Genomic DNA, 19,901 nt, shown 5'->3' on the forward strand with positions numbered 1-19,901 from the left:
CTCCCTGAGCTCAGACCCGTGTGGGGTCTCATGGCTCCCAGATTCCTCCAGCGACCTGGCCTCCCATCGTCCCTGACACGCGTTTTCACAAACGTCCTGCGTGTCCAGGCCCACCTGGCGGCTCGCTCCCGAAGGACCGCACTCGCTCACCCACCAGGTCCCCGACCGCGGTTTCCTGTGGGTGAGACGCAGCTTCTGCGCCAACCGTGAGCTTCCCCCGCTCCCACGCGGCTCCGGGCCCGTGGCTTGCGCTCCCGAGACGCGCGGCCTGGCCCCGTCCCTGCCCTTGTTGCCGCCCACGTGGGCGACAGCGCGAGCTGCCAGCGCCTGGCCGGAGGCAGGGAGTCCCGTCTCGCCGGCTCCGCAGTCGGAGCTCCAAGCATGTGGTTCCCAGGAAGCCAACAGCATCCCCGAAGCCACAGGGGGACCAGCACCGAGGAGGGGCCGTGGTCTCTCCTCCCCCCCCCCCCCCCTGCTTCCCGCCCGCAAACACCAATGGCCCAGGGGACACGGAGACACCCCCCCCCCCCCCCCGCCTCCCGGCAGCGGCGGAGGCGCAGCTTCCTCTCCCTAAACGCAGCGCCTGCACAAACAACACAGCACCAGCACCGCAGCTCATCGCAGACAGCTTTTATTTCAATGCCACGTCCACGCGGACAGTGACGGGAGGAGAGGGAGAGCCTCAGAAGCCGCCGAGCTCCGGCTCCCAGGCCGGCAGAGAAGGTCCCGGGGGCTGGGCCCCAGGAAGCGGGGTTCAGGAGGCTGCGAGGCGGGTCCAGCCGAGGCCGAGGCCGGACGTCCTGGGGTGCCGCTCAGGTGCAGGCGTCCCCGGGGGTCAGAGGCTGTCAGTAAGTCTGTCCATAGCAGCCCGAGCCGCAGGCCGGCTGGAAAGAGGGGCCCTGGTAGGTCCTGGACGAGGAGACGTAGGTGGGACGGCAGTAGCCGGCCCCACAGCCCGGGGACTGGGCAGGGGAGCCTCCGTAACCGAAAGGCCCGAGGCCGGTGCTGCCGCAGCCCAGGGAGCCCGGGCAGGTGGCCTGGTAGGACCGGCGGAGCGAGGAGGACCTGCGGCCGTAGGAGGGCGCCTGGTAGCCGGCGGGCTCCCAGCAGGTCTCCTGGCAGCCGTAGGGCGGGGAGTCCTCCTGGCAGGTGCCCTGGGTGTAGGCCACGTTGCCGGAGTAGATGTTGCCGGAGCAGGTGTTGCCGGGGTAGACGTTACTGGAGCAGGTGTTGCCGGGGTAGACGTTACTGGAGCAGGTGTTGCCGGGGTAGACGTTGCCAGGGTAGACGTTGCCGGAGCAGGTGTTGCCGGGGTAGAAAGAGCCGCAGGAGGAGGCCGGGTACCGCAGGCGGCCGCCCAGGGAACGGGAGGAGAGGGTCCGGGAGCTGAGGCTGTAGGACATGCTGTCGGGTTCTGTTCTGGTTCTGGTTCTGGGCTGAGCGGAGGTGCAGGGAGGACCTGTGACTGTGGCGATGGCTCCTGCGCCGGCACTTTTATACCCGGCTGGGGTCCGGCAGGGCCTCTCCTCACAAGATGCTCAATTAGGCTCCAGCCGAGAGCCATGCGCTCACCTTCAAAGGCCTCTTTATGGAGGCGGCGGGTAATGAGGGGGCGCGAGGCTTTCAAAGCAGCTGTTCGCGAGGCACACACGTCTCCCCATTCATCTCGCTTGGGCGGGGGGAGGTAATTGCGCCGTAATTGTACCCGCAGCCCTGGCTTTGTTCCTCCCTCTGTGAATGGGCGGCGGCGCGTGGGCACCGTGGTGATCACTGGGAGCTTCAGGCTCTGAAAGTGCTTGGGAGTCTGGAGGGGCCTTTAACTTGTTCCGGTTTAGGAACCCCAACCGAGAACAGGAAAAATTCACCCTCGGTGTCTGTTCCAACTCCCCAGTCGGTGCCCCTGGTGGAGAAATGACCCGGCACAGCCCTGGTGGGAGAGATGCTACGTGAGCGTCTGACACGTTCGGTTTTGAGTTTTCTTAAGCCCAACTGCCCCAGCCACTCCTGTGTATGTGGATTTATTTTTAATATTTTAATTATTATTATTATTATTGGCAGTTACAGTTCACACTCCATGTAGCTTGTATTCGTCTCAGATGTAGAGCAGAGTGAATATCCAATCGTAGACTATGCAGAGTGACCCCCTGACATTTCCCGCACCCCCTGGCACCACACCTAGTTCTTCATTATTATTTACTAGAGGCCCCGGTGCACGAAATTCGTGTGCGGATAGGGTCCCTGGGCCTGGCTGATGATCAGGGCCAATCTGTGGGGTGACCAGCGGGGCGATCAGGGGGCCCCCACTGGCACCTGCCTTGGCTGGCCTGGGGCCTGTGGGCCGGGGGCAGCTCCTGTGTACAGCATCTGCCCCCTGGTGGTCAGTGCGTGTCATAGCGAGTGGTCGTTCCACCGTTGGGTCTATTTGCATATTAGGCTTTTGTTATATAGGATGACAGTCCCTGTGCTGTGCTGTATGCCCCATGGCTGTTTTGCAGCCACCAATCTGCACTTCTCAGTCCCTTCACCCAGCCCTGTCCCCCTCCCGTCTGGCCACCACCCGGCTGTTCTCTGTGTCTGTGAGTCTGTTTCCGTTCTGCTTGTTCATTTATTTTTCTCTTTAGATTCCAAGAGAATATAAGTGGAATCACATGGTCCTTGTCTTTCTCTGATGGGCTTATTTCACCCGGCGCAGTGCCCTCTGGGGCCATCTGTCACAAATGGTGAGGTTTCGTTTTCCATGGCCGAGCAACACTCCACAGACGCACACACGCACCCCAGCCGTGTGATTGATTGTTTATTGATGAGCACATGGGTGGCTCCCATGCCTTGGCTGTTGTAAGTGATGCTGCAGTGAGCATAGGGGTGCGTATATCTTTTGGGATTAGGGTTTCAGATTTCTTCAGCTGTAGACTCAGAACCCAGAACCAGGATTGCTCGGTCATAAGCTAGTTCTAGTTGTCATTTTTGATTTGAAACTAAGACTAAAGGGTCTGACATTTGCAGGAGGGTTTTTAAAAATTACATTGTAAAAATACTCAAGTGAAGGGACAATTGCTCTGAAGTCGACTTGCCTCCTGATAGACGTCATCAATGGATTAAATGATCAAAAATCCCCCAACCCCACACACTTTAAGCCATTTTTGGTCACGTTGGTGCCGCTGAGAACAAAGTAACAAGCAATCCACCTGAAAGACAGGCCTCGCCCTTGGCTTCACAGGGCGGGTGTTTCCTAACAGAAGGTGAAGAAAAACAAGAAACCAGAGAGTATCTGCCCCGTGCAGACGTCACAGAAAGGCCAAGTTCGGAAGAACTTACAGTCACAAGTGACCTTCACAAACGGGGGTGGGGAGGGCATTAGAGCGAGTGATAGGGACACAGAACGAATGTCTTTGGGCGTCCGCATTGGTGCCTGAATCGGTCCCGTGCACTCTGCCTAGAGGACAGGACCCCCGTATCCTCCCAGATGCCCCCTAAGTTCCTCAGGCAGCTGTCAATGGGGCCGCCCAGGTCAGGAAATGGCTTAAAAAACCTGGGGGGAGGGGCCTCCCCTTAAGACACCCGCCTCCCTGGCTGATACGCTGCTCAGTGGCATGAGCTGGGGCTGCTCTAGAGGGACTGAGACCCTGGGTGGGGTTTTAAGGGAAACCTTAGCTAAACATGTAACAGGAACCACAACTGCTCTGACCACTGGCTTAGAGGTCAGAGCACTGGCAGGTGTGATTCCCGGTCAAGGGCATGACCGGGGTTGCAGGACCCTCGAGATCAATGTTTCTCTCTCTCTCTCCCTCCCTCCCTCGTTCCCTTCCACTCTAACAAAATCGATGGAAAATAATATCCTCGGGTGAGGGTTAACAACAACAACAAAGGAGCAGCCACGCTTGTGGGTGATGAGATTTCACCCCGAGGGCCCGGGAGTCCTGTCAGGATCCTGTGATGGGTTCCAAGGCTCCAACCCGAGATCGTTGCTAAAGCGAGTTCAGATCACAGACGTTAGAGTCTTCTGATAGGCAAGTTGGCCTTCAGCCAAGTTTCATTCACCAGTTAACACAGTCCACCCTCAGTTTATACAGTAAACATTCCTCACTTATTAGGCTCCCTAATTATGAACAGCAAGAAGCATTCCACTAGCTTCTAAGCCTTCCTGTTTCGTTTATCAAAACAATTGAACATTAAAACATCCATATGAATATTGAGTTCCCCTAATTGAAGTTGCTTACTTGCTTCAGTGTCATCCTCTCTTACGTAGCCTACTAGAGGCCCAGTGCATGAAATCCGTGCACTGATGGGGGGGGGGTGTCCCTCAGCCTAGCCTGCACCCTCTCTCAGTCCAGGAGCCCTTGGGGGATGTCCGACTGATGGCTTAGGCCTGCTCCCTGCCTAAGCCATCAGTGGGCCATCCTAGCGCTGCCACGGAGGTGAGAGAGGCTCCTGCCATCATCGCTGTGCTCGCCAGCCGTGAGCCCGGCCTCTGACTGAGTGGAGCTCCCCCTGTGGGAGCGCACTGACCATCAGGGGGCAGCTCCTGCATTGAGCGTCTGCCCCCTGGTGGTCAGTGGGCATCATAGAGATCAGTCGTTCTGCTGTTCAGTCGATATGCATATTAGCCTTTTATTATATAGGACTAGAAGCCTGGTGCATGAAATTCGTGCATGGGAGGGTGTCCCTCAGCCCAGCCTGCACCCTCTCCAATCAGAGACTGCTGGCTTCTAACCCCTTGCCTGCCTACCAGCTTGATCACCACCTAACCACTCCCCTGCCAGCCTGATGGCTCCCAACTGCTCTCCCCAGCCGGCCTCCTGGCCCCCAACTGCCCCCCCTTGCTGGCCTGATTGCCCCTAACTGCCTCTGCCTCGGCCCCCACCACCATGGCTTTGTCCGGAAGGAAGTCAGACAGTAGGAAGATGTCTGGTCTCCCAGTCTAATTAGCATATTACCCTTTTATTATTATAGATTTCTGTGAGAGAATATTGTGCGATCTGATATTAAGGAACATTGAACATTTTCTCCTCAACACAATGGAGGTTTCGCACCCAAACACTGCTGTTGGGAAGTGCAAGGGGAAGGATTTTCTATAACAGATACACCAGACGGCCAGCGGGCCGGCCAGTGAAGGTGCCGATCTCTTCGATCTCTCCCCCGGGCACCATCTTCATCTCCCCGCTGCACGGAGCTGGGCACAGATGCGCACCTGGAAGCACACGCCACGACCCTGAAAACCGTGCAACACGTGCCAGAACCACCGAGCAGTTCATGCGAAGGGCAGTCTGCTGCCTCTGAAGCGAAGGAATCCGCGAGAGGCCCCTTCGCTCCATGACGAAGGCCACACCCCCATCGACCTTCTTCAGAGTAAGACAGCGTCCCAAGCGGGAGCCAGGTCAGTGCGAGCACTGCCTCTCGCCAGAGGAAAACACAGCTGGCATTTGCCACTTGGTTTGTGCTTCTTTCTGTTAGTTTGTTTTTCAGGTTATTTTGCTGTTGTTTCTGCTAATCCTCACCTGAGGATCTTGTTTGCATTGATTTTTTAGAAAGAGTGGAAGGGAGGGAGGGAGGGGAGAGGATGAGAGAGACATCAATGTGACAGGGACACATCAGTTGGTTGCCTCCAGCCAGACTGGGGCTGAGGATGGGACCTGAAACCCAGGGACGTGCCCTTGACTAGAAATCGAACCCATGACTCTTCAGTCCACAGTCTGACCCTCTAACCACTGAGCCAGATTGGCCAGGGCTGTAGGGCTATGCTGCTTCTTCTTTTTTAAAAAATGTATTTTTTATTGATTTCAGAGAGGAAGGGAGAGGGGGAGAGAGAATCATTGACCGGCTGCCTCCTGAACCAATCCCAGGACCCTTCAGTCTGCGGACAGACGCTCTAACCACTGAGCAACCGGCTGGGCTGCCTTGTTGTCAATGCTCCTTCAGCATCTCCGATGAATGACCTCTGACCTTCCAGAGCAGCAGAAAGCAGGTCATACACTGAACTCGCACCCAGTGAACACAGCCGCGAGGAGCCGAGAGCGAGGATGCTCACGGTCTGCGTGGCTCCTGGCCGGAGCGTGGGAGACACGGGAGAGCGGGGTCAGAGGTCACTGAGGCGATTCGCAGTGAGACCTGCGTGACAGCCTCCCGCCTCCCGCGCCCGCCGAGGCTCCGGGGACCCTTCCCTCAGGACCTCGCCCCCGGCAGCAGCCAGCGCTCGCTCCCGCGGCAACGACACGGCCACGCACAGACCGGCCAGCTGGTTGCTGTCCAGATGGGACAATGTGGAGACGGACCGCGGAAGGCGTGTCCGTCATTTCTAATTCCGCCGGCTTCCCTGGGCCCAGCCACGTCCACCTCTAACAGGGACCGTCGGCCACTCAGAGTGACCTTTCTGGTGACCTTCAGGAGAGGGTGAGTGAGAGCTTTGAGGACCTGACATCCCGGCACCCCACCCCCCCACCCCCCCAGCATGTTCCAGCCGTAAAACCGCAAACGCTGCCTATGCATGACTCTGACTTTACAACCCAGTTAAAGCAGAAGGAGCCTGTTTACGCTGCGGCACACCCAGCGAGGGGGTGCGAATCCCGGTCCCAGACGTGGCTTTCAAACTCAGGAACTTCTTCTTTTTAAAATATGTTTTTATTGGTTTCAGAGAGGAAGGGAGAGAGAGAGAGAGAAACATCAGTGATGAGAGAGAATCATGGATTGCCGCCTCCTGCACGCCCCACACTGGGGACGGAGCCCACAACCCGGGCATGTGCCCCGACCAGGAATTGAACCCTGAACTCCCGGTTCAGAGGTCGACGCTCACCCACTGAGCCACACGGCCAGGACTCAGAGCCTTCTCACTGTGAGTCACGTCTGTACACGTCCCCCAGCGGCTGCTCCAGGACCTCCTCCGCTCCCTCGGGGGCCACTGCACCCCCCACCCCCCCGCTCTTCCCACCCCAGCACCCTGGTCTGCAGCCCGGCCCTCTGCGCCCCCAGCCCCTGCCCACAGGGGGCCCTCTCTGCATGGGGGCCATCAGGAGACCTGTTGGGAGCCCCCCAGCTGCTGGACCCCTTCGCCCTGCTGTGGCCTGAGGACCCCCTGGCCCTGCAGTCCCCGTGGGACCCGCCCTGGGGCGCTGGGCGGCGGGCCAGGGGCTGTCCGATCAGTGGGCTGAGGTCTCTGAGCTTCTCGTCTCTAAGCTGCGGATCCAGCTTTTCCCGCCCAACCTGCTCGTCGACCAGGTGCTGCCTGTCCGCTTCCTGCCAAGCGGCCTGTGGGTCCGGCCGACTGACCGCAGGTTTGCACAGGACACACCTGGGGTTTAACACGACACCTGCCCTAGCGCGGCCCATGCACTCTGCCCGTCTCCTGTCCGACTTCAGCTGCAGATCTGATGGTCCTGTCACCTATGATGGCTCCCAAGTAACTGAATGCAGCCGTGGGAGCTGCGCTCACGAGAGGAGGAGGCCGCGGTGTGTCCCCGTGTCAGGCCCACGGGCGACAGGGACCCACACTGTCTGTGTCTGTCTCTCCTGTTCTACTTGTCTCCCCCAGTCCACTCGCTCTACACGTTACACAGTGGAGCAATGCAGCAAGTTTAAACGAAGATGCCATGTGACAGCCACATATTTGCTTTGATATTGTTTGTTTAATGTCTTCAGAACTGGCCTGATATTTGTGGATCTTTTATTTATCATTTAAAAATTTTTCTTTACAAAGTGAAATTGTCCACTGTCTTTTCGGTTTGGAAGAAACTATCTTATCTTTTATGTTCACTGCGTCCAGCAGTAACTTCATATGACAAAACCCAGAATCCAGGCTTTAATACCACAGACAGGCTAACAACAGCGGCCTTTTGCTCTGCAGGGAGTTAGAAATGCTGTTATTTTTATATAAAATAACTGCATGCTGTAAGGAATGTTAAACTGACTACATTACGTAATTTCGGAAGGAAACGTGCCCATAAAATATCCCCTTAGATATCTGAGCAGCCGAAGGGAGGGCACCTGGGGAGAAGCTCGACGTTGGGGGTTAGTCTGGCGAGGGTCCCGGTGACCCCAGCTTATGCCGGGTCAGAACCGATCCTCTCCGTGAAGCAGCCACCGCACCCCGATACCTACCAGCAGGCAGGCCCACATCGTCCACAGGGTCGTTCTACACGTTTAGTGGAGCCCCGACTGGCTCCTGTTTGTCAGTTGCTCAGTTCATGGCACTGATTTTGGGGGTCGGAGGGGCAACAATGACTCACAACCATCACGGATTTTCTTGTTACAGGTCCCAGCTCAACCCCCGGCCAGCCGATCGCCCGCATGAGCCAGAGGCCCGAGTCAAGGACAGTCACCAAGGCTGCAGGTGACCTTGACGCTCACCCAAGGGCAGCCCTACATCCTCCTTTGCTTTGCTCGCCTCCGCCTCCACCCCACTTGGTGGCTGAGATCTTCACATTTATTTATAAGGAATAATGGCTGGATTCACCTCTCGGGGTTGGGCTGGGCGCCCCCCTTTGCTGCGGCTTCATCGGGTGACGTCTGAGACGCACAGGAGGAGCAGACCCCACACACTCACCCACGTGGAATCGGGGAGGAGACGAGCCGCATCCCACCCCTCCTTTGCTCGCTCTCTCCGCACCGGTCGAACCACCGCTTTCCTCTCAGAGAGAGAATGCAGAGGGAACCCTAAAAGCCAGCGGCCCCCAACACGTGGGAGGACGGACGGCTGGGGGCTCAGCGTGAGGCTCTGTGATGCTCTAGCCCAGCCGGCGCTGGGCTCCTCCCCGGCCTGCAGGGCGCGGGGCCTACACCAAGCCCAGCAGGTGCGGCCGTGGGAGCTGCGGGAGGGCTGCCTGGGCCTGGGGTGGGGACGCCTTGGACTGCCCTGGGGCTCCCCAGGTGCACGTGGACCCAGCCCCACAGGCCGGGCGTGGACAGCCAGACACTTCCCGTGGGCGTGGGGGTTATGCAAAGGGACTCGCTGAGGAGGCTTGTCGCGGTGACGGCAGAAGGCATAGTTTCCGTGCCCACCCACCCCCCCCCCCCCCCGCCCCGACACCCCAGGCCTTAGAAGTTCACAGAAGCCTTAACTAGGGTCAGTCATCTCTAACCTGGAAACTGATCACGTGCCCGACCTGGTGACATCGCCACTACATGTATCTCAGGTCTGTGTCCTGCGTGGGGCAGGCGAGCAGGGCCACATCCAGGCCTGGGGCCGGGTGCTTGCTGATCCCTAGTAGCCAGGTCTCAGGTCTCGGGGTGTCAACCCCACGGACATTCTGTGCTTCCTAACAGGCCCTGAGGACAGACTCCCGACTGCTCACTTTTCTTTGCTAATCCTCCCCCGAGGGTCTGTTTCCATTGATTTTTAGAGAGAGTGGAAGGGAGGAGGGAGAGAGACCGAGAAACACGGGTGTGAGAGACACACCGATCGGCTGCTTCCTGCATTGAACCTGCCCCTGAGGGACATGCCCTTGCCTGGAATGGAGCCCGGGACCCCTCAGTCCGAAGGTCGATGCTCTATCCACTGAGCAACACCAGCTAGGGCTCCACCATCCGCTTTAGAATCAATGAAAAATGTGCCCGTTTATGCGACAGTCCTGTTTCCTGCTGTAACTTCCAGGGTCTTCGTCCTTGTCCTGAAATATTTTCCCAGATGAACCATCTGCACCAGGTGCTGGGCCTCCGCTCTGCGTGGAGAGGGGGTGGGGCCCCACTAAGACCCGTGAACGAACAGGCAACGCGGCTCAGATTGCTGCTCTGAGTGTTTCCGGGGAGTTGGGGGAGCTCCAGGAGGTTGCCCTGTGTCCTCGCTTCCTCCCACCTCAGGTCACTGATCCCCCCACACAGGTGTGTAGGGAGTGGGGAGGGCGGGGGAGCAGGGGAGGCTCAGGACCACCCGCCTGTGGGGTGGGGACTGCGTGCTGTCAGAGAGCTGAGCTGAGCGTCTGTCCTGGGAGCTGCTGGCGGGAACATGGAGACTCGGATACTGGACTTTCAGTTAAGCTTCGTCTGCGTCTAAGCTCACCTCACAGTCACGTCACATTCTCGCCTGCATTTCCCGCTCGTGCACCCGCTTCCCGTTTCCCTCATTTAAGGCAGAGACGCAGGCCTCCCGCTGGGGGCGATGTCACCGTCAGCACCACAGACACTCCCTCAGACCTGCCCCCGTGCACTGTGCTCAAGCCCAGTTCCAAGTCACGTCGGTCTCTCCTCACAGCTCCCAAGTTCTTGATGCAGAAACCAGAGGCAAAAAGAGAGAAAATCTTATACAATAAAGAGCTAATATGCAAATGGTCGTCACGCCCTCACGCAGTCACGCCTTAACGGCTCAGACACTCAACACTGGGGAGAGAAGAATGGGGACCAGCCAGGCTGCGGCCCGGGAGAGGGACAAGCCGCCCACCCCATGGTCCCAGGCGTCTGTGCCTGCAGCTGCGGCCCAGGCAAAGCCACCCGCCCATGATCCCCTGCGGCTGTGGCCGGCCCAGGTGAAGCCAGAGGGAGGGCAGCCTGGGTCCCGGGTGCGCGGCGAGGCAGAGGCAGTTAGGGGTGATCAGGCAGGTAGGGGAGCAGTTAAAGGCGATCAGGCAGACAGAGGGGTTGGGGGAGATCAGGCAGGCAGGCAGGCGAGCGGTTAGGAGCCAGCGGTCCCGGATTGCGAGAAGCAGTTGGACATCCCCCGAGGGGTCGTGGATTGAAGAGGGTGCAGGCCAGGCCGAGGCGCCCCCTCCCGACCCCCGTGAACGAGTTTTGTGCACCGGCCTCTGGTAGTAATAACAACAAAGTGGGCAGCACACGCGGAAGCCCGACGACACACATTCCCTAGGCTAAAGCTCAGTGTCAGTTGCTCTGTGCGGAACTCAATAGCACATACAGAAGGTCCTCGGGTGACGTCGGAGACCCGGTCCTCCGGCGACATAATGCGATTTTCACCGTAAGCCGGAACCTCCTACATAAGCCCTTACGTCACTCACATGGAGCACACACACAGCAGTGATGAGGTGAAACAGTAAACAGACATAAAAGAAAGAGAACAATCCCTGACCTTTACTTGTGGTAAATAAATAATAAAAACATAAAGCACATGTGTTCATACGTCGAAATGACGGAACTTATTTTTTATAAGTAAATGGGAGATGGCGACGTGACCACGAAACGACGTTTGTCGAGACCGACGTGACCCGAGGACTGTCTGGACTTTGACTCGTAGGGATGTTAGGACCTGATTTTGGGCGACATCAGTGTCTGCCTGTCAAACAGGAAGCGGGTGGTTTATGGATGAACTCGTGGTGGTGACGGGTGACAAGGAGGACGGTGGTGTACTGAGTGGACAGTGACCTCAATACTCGAAAGAACTGGGCCTTTTACAAGGTGATCAGTAGAAGCCAGAGCCGCAGGCTGGTCTGTGACAGGATGATCGGCAGCCACTGGAGGCCAAGCCATTGGGGAGGCAGAATCCGGACCCATAGCTCAGGGGAGGGAACCCACAGACCCCGTCACCCAGGGGCCTGACGCCAGGGGACCCACAGCCCAGGGAGCAGCTGCCGGGCCCACAGCCCAGAGCCCCAGGTTGCGTCCTGGACCGCAGGGAGAGGGGGTCCTGGGGCCACAGCAGGGCATTGGGCAGCTGGGGGGCTCCCAGCAGGCTTCCTGTCGGCCCCTGTGGAGAGAGGGGCCCTGCGGGCAGGTCCTGGGGGTGCAGAGGGCCGGGCTGTAGATCAGGTTGCTGGGGTGGGAGCCACAGGAGGAGCCTGGGGTGCTGGGGGCCCCCGAGGGAGTGGGAGGAGAGGTTCCCGGAGCAGCTGCTGAGGGGCCTGGTGGTGGAGATGGGGAGCAGCTGAGGGACAGCGAGAGGTTCTGAGTGTGGGTGTCACTCTGGACGGTGGTGTCTCTCCTCTGGCCACGGGTGTGGCCCATGAGGAGGGTGTCTCTGGTCCATGGGGGTGGGGGTGCAGCATTGGATTGCTGGGTGCACGTGTGGGACTCAGTGCTCCTCCTGGGATCGCAGTCACATTGGGGTCATTGGCAGGCGTTGTGTTTATGGGGGATGGTTCTGTGTGACCCTGAAGCCCAGGACCTGCCTTGACTGTGGACACGAATGTGCGTCCATGTGGCCAGGCCTGCGTCCCGGGCGGGAACCTCGGGGCTCCCGAGTCGCTCCCCAGGGGCCCGCGACTGGCTGGCTGGTGGGTGATCTGTTCTGAGCGGAGGGGGTGACATCACTTTCCTTCCGGTTCAATCGCTCAGAGGCTCGATTCCCAGCGGCTGGGAGCCTTCCCGGGAGGGTCCGTCTCGTCTCACGTGTCCCCACTCTCCCCGGTGACCTGGTCGCCTGTTAGGGCAGCAATGAGAGCGAGGACACCAGGCAGGTGGGTCTTATGGATATGATGCTGTGGACATGGCTCCTCCCACATTTTTTCTGTTTTCAAACTGACCTCTTTAAAGTCACCTGGATGTGGGGCCAAGGGCACAGCTTCAGTTTCGCAGAGTGAAGGCGCCGTGGAGACATAACGTACAGTGTGTGGCTGTAGTTAACGGTGCTACCGTGTTGCAGACTTGAGATTTGCTGAGAGAGGGATGGTGCGTGTTCCCACCACATCCACACACACGAACCGTAACCGTGAGAAATGAAGGTGCGTGAATTAGTTTGATTTCGGTCAGATTTTCACAATCCATATATATCTACATCAAAACATGGTGCACCTTAAGCATTCACAGCCTTTACTTGTCACTTAAACTTAAATAAAAGAGTCTTGCCCTGGACAGTGTGGCTCAGTGGGTTGGGCTTTGTCCCAGGCACCAGGCAGTTGCCAGTTCGATTCCTGGTTGGGGCACATGCCTGGGTTGTGGGCTCCATCCCCAGCAGGGGATGTGCAGGAGGCAGCCAATTGCTGTTTCTCTCTCACATTGATGTTTCTCTCTCTCTCTCCCTCTCCCTTCCTCTCGCTCAGAAAATCAATCTATGTATATAAAAGCCTAAGTGACCAGCAGCTATGATGCGCACTGACCACCAGGGGGTAGATGCTGAACGCACAGGCTTGGAAACATGGAACAGACTGATGAACCTCAGAGGGAAGCGGGGAGGAGGAAGGGTGGGAAGAGATTAACCAAAGATCTTCTATGCACACCAGAGGCTCGGTGCACGGATTTGTGCACCAGTGGGGTCCCTCGGCCTGGCCTGCGCCCTCTCTCAATCCGGGACCCCTCGGGGGATGTCGGACTGCGGGTTTCGACAGGGGGACCCCACTGGTGCCCCAATCCGTGCACGGGGCCTCTAGTAAAACTATAAAAAACTAAAAGATTCTTGAAGATAAAGCGTGAGGGTTCGGTGGGGAGATGCATTTATGAGACACACCGGGGCATTCAGTAGCTGTGTCTCCGTGGCTTCCGGCTCCGGTCCACGGATCCGGCTCCGGGAAGCTGCCTTCCTTCCCTTCGTCTCCAAACGTAACAACTTCATCTGCATCGATTAACACGAATGTCCAAAGGATGTGTGGCCCTGCCCCCTGCCCCCAGCCCGGAGCTGAATTAAGCCCGGTACACTGTTTGTTCTGTATCCCAAACCTCCCCATCCTATTTTGTACCCGGGCCACTGACCAACAGTAAAAATGGACACATTCTCGCAAAAATGTCCCCTCTGGCCGTGCGCCCGGCGGCCACGGCCGTTTTGATTGCTCAGCGCCGTCACTGGGCCGTGAACAAATTGGCTTAGATGTTTGAGCTGTTTTTCCAGCACAATCTCGTCCGTCCTTGCAGCCACCCACTGCTCTTCTCCAAATTGTCACCGACACGCTTGTCACCGACACGCTGGGGGGCAAAGGCCAAATTCCAGACAAAGATTCTCCTTAATCACGTTGAATTAATCACCAGCCACAAAACACGCGCTTTATCACGTCAGCGTGGTGAGAGGACTTGGAGTTCTGCCTTAAAAGAACACCTTATTGGGCCACGTTACCCGGCTGGTCTCCCCCGTGTGCCACACGCAGGAATCAGCACCACAGCCCATCGCTGCGCCATAGGCTCCTGGCATTTTCCCCGGGGACCCTTCTACTAAGCTTCGTGCGGTGGAGACACAGTGAAGGTTTCTCAGTAAACTTATCAGCGAGGCGTCCACGTGTGTTTTCCTGTAAACTGTCCAGAAGCAACGGCTGAGCCCATGGACGCAGTGGCTGCCTCGGCCCTGTCCCTCGCTCCAGCACGTCTGCACACACGTGCCCGTGTCCCTCTGCCCCGGCCGCCAGGGAATTCAGTGGCTGGGACCCACGTGGAGTGGGGTGCGGGGCCAGGGGGGCGATCACCTCGGAGCCTGAGAAGACGGGGTGACGGGAGAGGCCCGATCTGTGCCTCTGACCCACGGACAAACGAGGAAAACAGTCGGAGCTCATTTTCCTCCATTTGAGAAAAGTATGTTTTTTGCTTCAGCAAAACATTCAGCCAAAATCATTAATAAAAAGTGAATTCAGGTATTCTACTTTAAGAAAAGGAATCTTACTCATTATTATATAACTAGAGGCTCGGTGCACGAAATTTGTGCGGGGGGGGGGGGGGGCGGGGGGAGAGGGGTCCCTCAGCCAGGCCTGTGCCCTCTCACAGTCCGGGACCCCTCGGGGGAGCTCTGCTCAGCCAGAAGCCGGGCTCGCTCTCCTTAGCGCTGCCATGGAGGCGGGAGGGGCTCCCACCACCGCCGCTGCACTCGCCAGCCCTGAGCCCGGCTTCTGGCTGAGCAGAGCTCCCCCTGTGGGAGCACAGTGATCACCAGAGCAGCTCCTGTGTTGAGTGTCTGCCCCCTGGTGGTCAGTGTGCGTCATAGCGACCGGCCGTTTCGCTGGTCCTGCTGTTGGGGAGATTTGCACATTAGGCTTTTATTATAGTAGGAACATGTCAACCAGGGGGTGCGTTGTCACTGCTGCTGGGGGGCTGTGGGAGGCTCCGATGTGGGGGGCTGTGGGAGGCTCCGATGTGGGGGGCTGTGTACTCATGTGGTTGGGCTTAGATAGTTTCCCATCTTTAGGGGGGAGTTTGTCCTGGACGCCCCCACTCTCCAGGTGGAGCCTTTCTCTTAATAAACCGATGAGAAGGCTGGGCCGTCCTTGCTCTCACGCTGAGCATGGACCACTCAGCTCTGAAGACAGAGCCTGGAGGGCGCGGAACAAGCTGGCTCTGTCGGCGAGGCCGGCACCGGCACCGAGGCTGTTGCCGCAGATGCCTAGTGTGGGCATGAAATGTGGGGAAAACGCGCCCCTCGCTCGAGGCCATCACAGCAGGGAGCGCTCCGACTATAAAACTGGCTGAGCGCCTGGCCACCACCCTGTTTCCAGTCTGTCCACATCATCGGCACTCGAATAGGCATCGGGAGCTCACAGACGGGAGCCCTCGCTCAGCACCTGCGGGCGCACCTGGCTCTTCGCGCCCGACGCTGCCAACGAGACGCCGTTAACAGCATCCGGAGGACCCTTCAGCTCCGCACTGAACGGCGGTGCTGCCTCCCCTCCCGTCCAGGCACCGTAACAGGAAGGCGCTACCACGGCGTCGGCTGGTACCTGGAGACACAGCCGTTACAGAGAACACGCAATGTGTCCTAGTGCTCCTGGCCTTTGTCATAAAGTGTGGACGGAACGGGGCCACGTGCTGACCGACAGGCTCAGGGGAGGCCTGCGTGGCCGCCTTGCAAACTCAGAGACCGAAAGTGACCACAGGGCGGCCTGAGACGAAAACCTTTGAATTAAAAGGCAGCTGTGGGCAGTCGTGTCCTAGGCGGGTTCTTTCCTGGCAAAGGCCCACCTTTCCCTTGGCTGAGCCTGTTGTCTTTCTGCATCGATGATAAATGACATCTCGCTGGAATGTCAGGGTGACTTCCCTTTCCCCGGACCCCCAAAGCCCAGGCACGGCTCTGCGAGGCCACGGCCCCTCGTTAGTGAGTGAGTTGCTGACGGTTACTACCCGGCCCCCGCCTACGGGAAAGGAGCATGTGTCCGTCACTTCACTTTTCACTCAATCCCAGGGTTCCCCGCTCCCCTGGCTCCCACCTCCCTAATCCATCACCAGCGGATTCCATGAACTGGCCCGTGTCTCCTCCTTCGATGTCACGTATAAAACACGGCGAGAAACGTGTTCTCCGGAGCGTCATCCCATCCGTTGAGGTTCTGCTTCCCGGCAATTGTCGGCAGTTGGGCTCAAAGAAACTCACAGACATTCTTACAGGTTTGACTGTTTCTTACATTGACATCCGGGTCCTCACACATCCCTGGTGTAGGAGACAGAGTGCAGGGCCCTGGGGCCTGGGGGCCTATAGACGCCGGTCATCTCCTCGCCGCCCGCCCCGCCGCCCGCCCCAGAGACGCCGCAAAGCAGGCAAAACAGAAGACGTGGCCGAGTTCATCCAGCATCCATGGTCGGCAAACTGCGGCTCTCGAGCCACATGCAGCTCTCTGGCCCCTTGAGTGTGGCTCTTCCTAAGCCTTAGGAGTATCCTAATTAAGTTAATAATAATGTACCTATCTATATAGTTTAAGTTTAAAAATTTGGCTCTCAAAAGGAATTTCAATCATTGTACTGTTGATATTTGGCTGTTGATTAATGAGTTTGCCGACCACTGTCCTAGGCTAGCTAGAGTTGCAGACTCTGGCATTGACTGAATAGTATGGTTGTGAAATATGGGGCCACATTCTTCCCATTGAGTGCCTGACCACACTACCCTCAAGTAAGAAACCCAGTATTTATTGATTTCAGAGAGGAAGGGAGAGAGAGAGAGGAACATCAGTGATGAGAAAGAATCATGGATCGGCTGCCTCCTGCACGCCCCCCACTAGGGATGGAGCCCACAACCCGGGCCTGTGCCCTGACCAGGAATCGAACAGTGACCTCCTGGTTCAAAGGTCGACGCTCAACCCCTGAGCCACGCCGGCCGGGCGACATGAATGCTTTTCCTATTTGCTCTGGAACACAAGAATGCTGGGAATTGTAAGGCCACTTATCTTTACCCCAATTCGTGCATTACTGTGTTTTGGGAATTTCTGTATTTTAATTTCATGTATGCTGATGTATGTGGATAGAATAGTATATTTGTCCCCGTGTTTTCATGGGCAGTATTTTCTTAACTTTATCTAATATCTTTCTTTTATTTATGATTCCTTCCTTCCTACATCTTTTCACTATATTCTGGGATCATTTTGCTTTTGACACTTATTGTATATTTTAGTACAGGAAGGCTAGTGACAAATTCAGCTTTTGATCGTCTAAAACTGTCTGTATTTCCCCTTCAGTTCTGAAAAAAATACTCACTAGTCAAGTAGTCTAAAGCTTTCTTTCTTCAGAAATTGAGGCTGTTTATTTTCTACCTTCCCTTTTTTTTCTGTTTAAAATTCAGTTGTCAATCTGATGTGACTGTTTAAAAAGTAACTTGTATTTTCTCCCCCTCCAGTTGCTTTAAATTGTTCTCTTTCTCTTTCTCGCTCCCGGTTTGACTTGGTGCTGGCGTGGGCCTCCCCTCGTGTTTATCAGGCGCGAGGTTTGAACGGCTCATAAATTTGTGAATTGCTGTGGTGCTTCTATTTGGAAAAATCTCTCTGGGTCTGTTTCTATTACACGCTGATTCTCTTGGACTTGTCAACATCTCAACTTGTCACTAGTTGTTAATTTTTCATTGAATATCACCCCTCCACACACACACAAATACACACACATAAACACAAACACATACACATGCACATATAAACAGAATCTTGCTTTTGGGCTTCAACTGAAATTATGTCAGACCTTTCCATAGTCTCTGAAGCTCCATTCAACATTTTAAAAAATATCCTCGATTTTTTATTTTGAATATTTTCTAGTGAACCATCACTAGAAAATTGTCTCTCCAGCTGCATCTAAAATCCATCCTTCTGTTTTCCGAGTCTATCAGTTACAGTTACTTTAACATCTGTGTCTCATATTTCCATTTACTGAATCTCTTGCTGGTGTGTTTCGACTGCATGGCCTGTGTATTGGATTCTGTAATTTCTTAACTCCTTGAAGTGCTCTTGGCTCTCAGGCTGTCTCTATGTCTGTCTCATCTCTCTCTTCGTCTACATCACAGCTAGATATTCATCTGCATTTATGTAACTCCACCTGTAATCTTCTCTCTATCTGGTCATAAATCTGTCTTCATTTGCATTTCTATCTCATCTGTCTACGTGAAGGTGGACTGAGGCTCTGTCTTCTGTTCAGGTTTTCCTTCATGTGTAAGCCTAACCATCCCCATCAAAGCAGAAGTTTTCTTCTCTGCGCTGCCTGTAACTACCACCAGCTGCTGCTTCGTGCCCGAGGGTCCACGTCTTCTGAGGAAATCAATCTCAGTCCTGACTTTGAGATTTTAATCCATAAAAGTCTGTCTATTCAAACGAGAGTCCAACGACTTACAGTCTGAGGTCCCACAAAATTTGTTCAAATCTCCAGCTCCCTGGAATTTCACAACCTATTTCCTGTGCACGTTCATCGTTCCATAATATCGCTCTCACAGACCAGTCAAAACCCCCGCGAGTGAACACTAGCAACAGCACACGTAGCTGCTCATTAATTACTGTATTAGAATATAATGACTCGGCGTTTCATACAACTTTGGAAGAGATTCCAGTGTCATTCATTCCATCCCCAGTGGAGGGCTCATCCATTAATTATGGAATTTTTGAGATAAAGTCTTTCCGTCGTATTTGGGGCTAGAGACGAGGTGAGAAGTTGATGGAGAACAAGGGAGTGATGCATCGTCGCTGGTGAAGACAGAGCAGGTCTGAGACAGGCGCTGCTGGTGGGCCGGCCCGGGGGGAGGGGGGGGAGCGGGGGGAGGGGGGAGCGGGGGGAGGGGGGACGCAGTGCGACGCTCAGCAGCGGTTGGAGCTCCAGGCTGGTCTGTAGCAACAAGCCTGGGTGACCCTCGAAGGCGAGCAGGTGGGGCGGCAGAATCCGGATCTAAAGCTCTGGGAAGGGAGCCCACAGACCCCATAACCCAGAGGCCTGACCACAGGGGACCCACAGCCCAGGGACCCAGGGCGGGTTGTCCCGCAGGGACTGCAGAGCGAGGAGGTCCTGGGGCCACAGCTGGGGGGCTCCCGGCAGGTCTCCTGGTGGCCCCCGTGGAGAGAGGGGCTCCGTGGGCAGGGGCTGGGGGTGCAGGAGGCCGGGCTGGAGACCAGGTTGCTGGGGTGGGAGCCACAGGCGGAGCCGGGGGGGCGCAGGGGGGCCCTGTGGGAGCCGGAGGAGAGGTTCCTGGAGCAGCCGCTGAGGGACATGGCGACGAGAGGAGAGCAGGTCAGCGAGGAGAGTGTGAACGTCACCCCGGACCGTGCGTTTATATCCTCCCGGCCACAGGCGTGGCCCCTCCAGCAGCATCGTCCCCACATTTGAAGTTTGTGTGAAGGCGCGTCACCGGCCGTTCCCTGGTGACGGCTGTGAACCAACCCTCGTCATCTGGCATTTACGGGACTCGTTGGGGTTTATGGCTCTCAGTCAGGGACTTGCATCCGCACGGACGCCACGGCCGTGTGTAATGGGCACTCGTCACGGGAAGTCCCTCCTGGGTCGTGTCCGTGAGCGCCTGGCCCCTCCCGTGGGGCCGGGAGGACGTTGTTTCTGGGTGGAGACGGGGACGCAGTCACTGCCCTGAATGTCGATGGCCAACAGGCGGGGACCTGCTATGGGGGAGGAACCTTCTGAAGATCAGCCCTGGAAACAGCCGGTGCCCCTCAGGAGACGAGCGGATAGAAAGCTGTGGTGCGGCTACACCGGGGAATACTATGCAGCAGTGAAAAGGGAGGGTCTCTCACCCTGTGAGACAGCGTGGAGGGACCTGGAGAGCATGATGCGGAGTGGAAGAAGCCAGTCAGAGAAAGACAAGTATCACATGATCTCACCTACAGGTGGAATCTAATGAACAAAATGAACTGATGAGCAAAATAGATCCAGAGACA

The 19,901-nt window shown here is 56.7% G+C and overlaps 2 protein-coding genes and 1 pseudogene across 2 annotated transcripts; all 3 read right to left on the bottom strand.

Annotated features, from left to right (window-relative positions):
• Positions 1-845: 845 nt before the first annotated feature.
• LOC139002362 (keratin-associated protein 13-1-like) lies at positions 846-1,403 on the bottom strand. Its single transcript, XM_070403702.1, has 2 exons — positions 1,283-1,403; positions 846-1,177 (listed from the first exon to the last, which is right to left on the bottom strand). Exons 1-2 carry the CDS (start codon positions 1,401-1,403, stop codon positions 846-848), a joined length of 453 nt encoding a protein of 150 aa, XP_070259803.1.
• A 9,932-nt stretch (positions 1,404-11,335) lies between these two features.
• LOC139002733 (keratin-associated protein 13-1-like) lies at positions 11,336-16,202 on the bottom strand (annotated as a pseudogene).
• A 2,613-nt stretch (positions 16,203-18,815) lies between these two features.
• On the bottom strand, positions 18,816-19,223 carry LOC139002734 (keratin-associated protein 13-2-like). Its single transcript, XM_070403804.1, has one exon. The coding sequence runs from the start codon at positions 19,221-19,223 to the stop codon at positions 18,816-18,818; it is 408 nt and encodes a 135-aa protein (XP_070259905.1).
• Between the last annotated feature and the right edge of the window lie 678 nt (positions 19,224-19,901).

This window comes from Myotis yumanensis, unplaced genomic scaffold, assembly GCF_028538775.1.
Source record: "Myotis yumanensis isolate MYYU_CA2020_CCGP unplaced genomic scaffold, mMyoYum1.0.hap1 SCAF_2, whole genome shotgun sequence".
NCBI classification, from domain to species: domain Eukaryota; kingdom Metazoa; phylum Chordata; class Mammalia; order Chiroptera; family Vespertilionidae; genus Myotis; species Myotis yumanensis.

Coding starts and splice junctions, on each gene's coding strand:
- LOC139002362 (XM_070403702.1), bottom strand. CDS start 1,403: ATGTCCTACAGCCTCAGCTCCCGGACCCTCTCCTCCCGTTCCCTGGGC. Junction 1,178..1,282: donor CTGCTCCGGCAACGTCTACC/CTGGCAACGTCT, acceptor GCAACATCTACT/CCGGCAACGTGGCCTACACC.
- LOC139002734 (XM_070403804.1), bottom strand. CDS start 19,223: ATGTCCCTCAGCGGCTGCTCCAGGAACCTCTCCTCCGGCTCCCACAGG.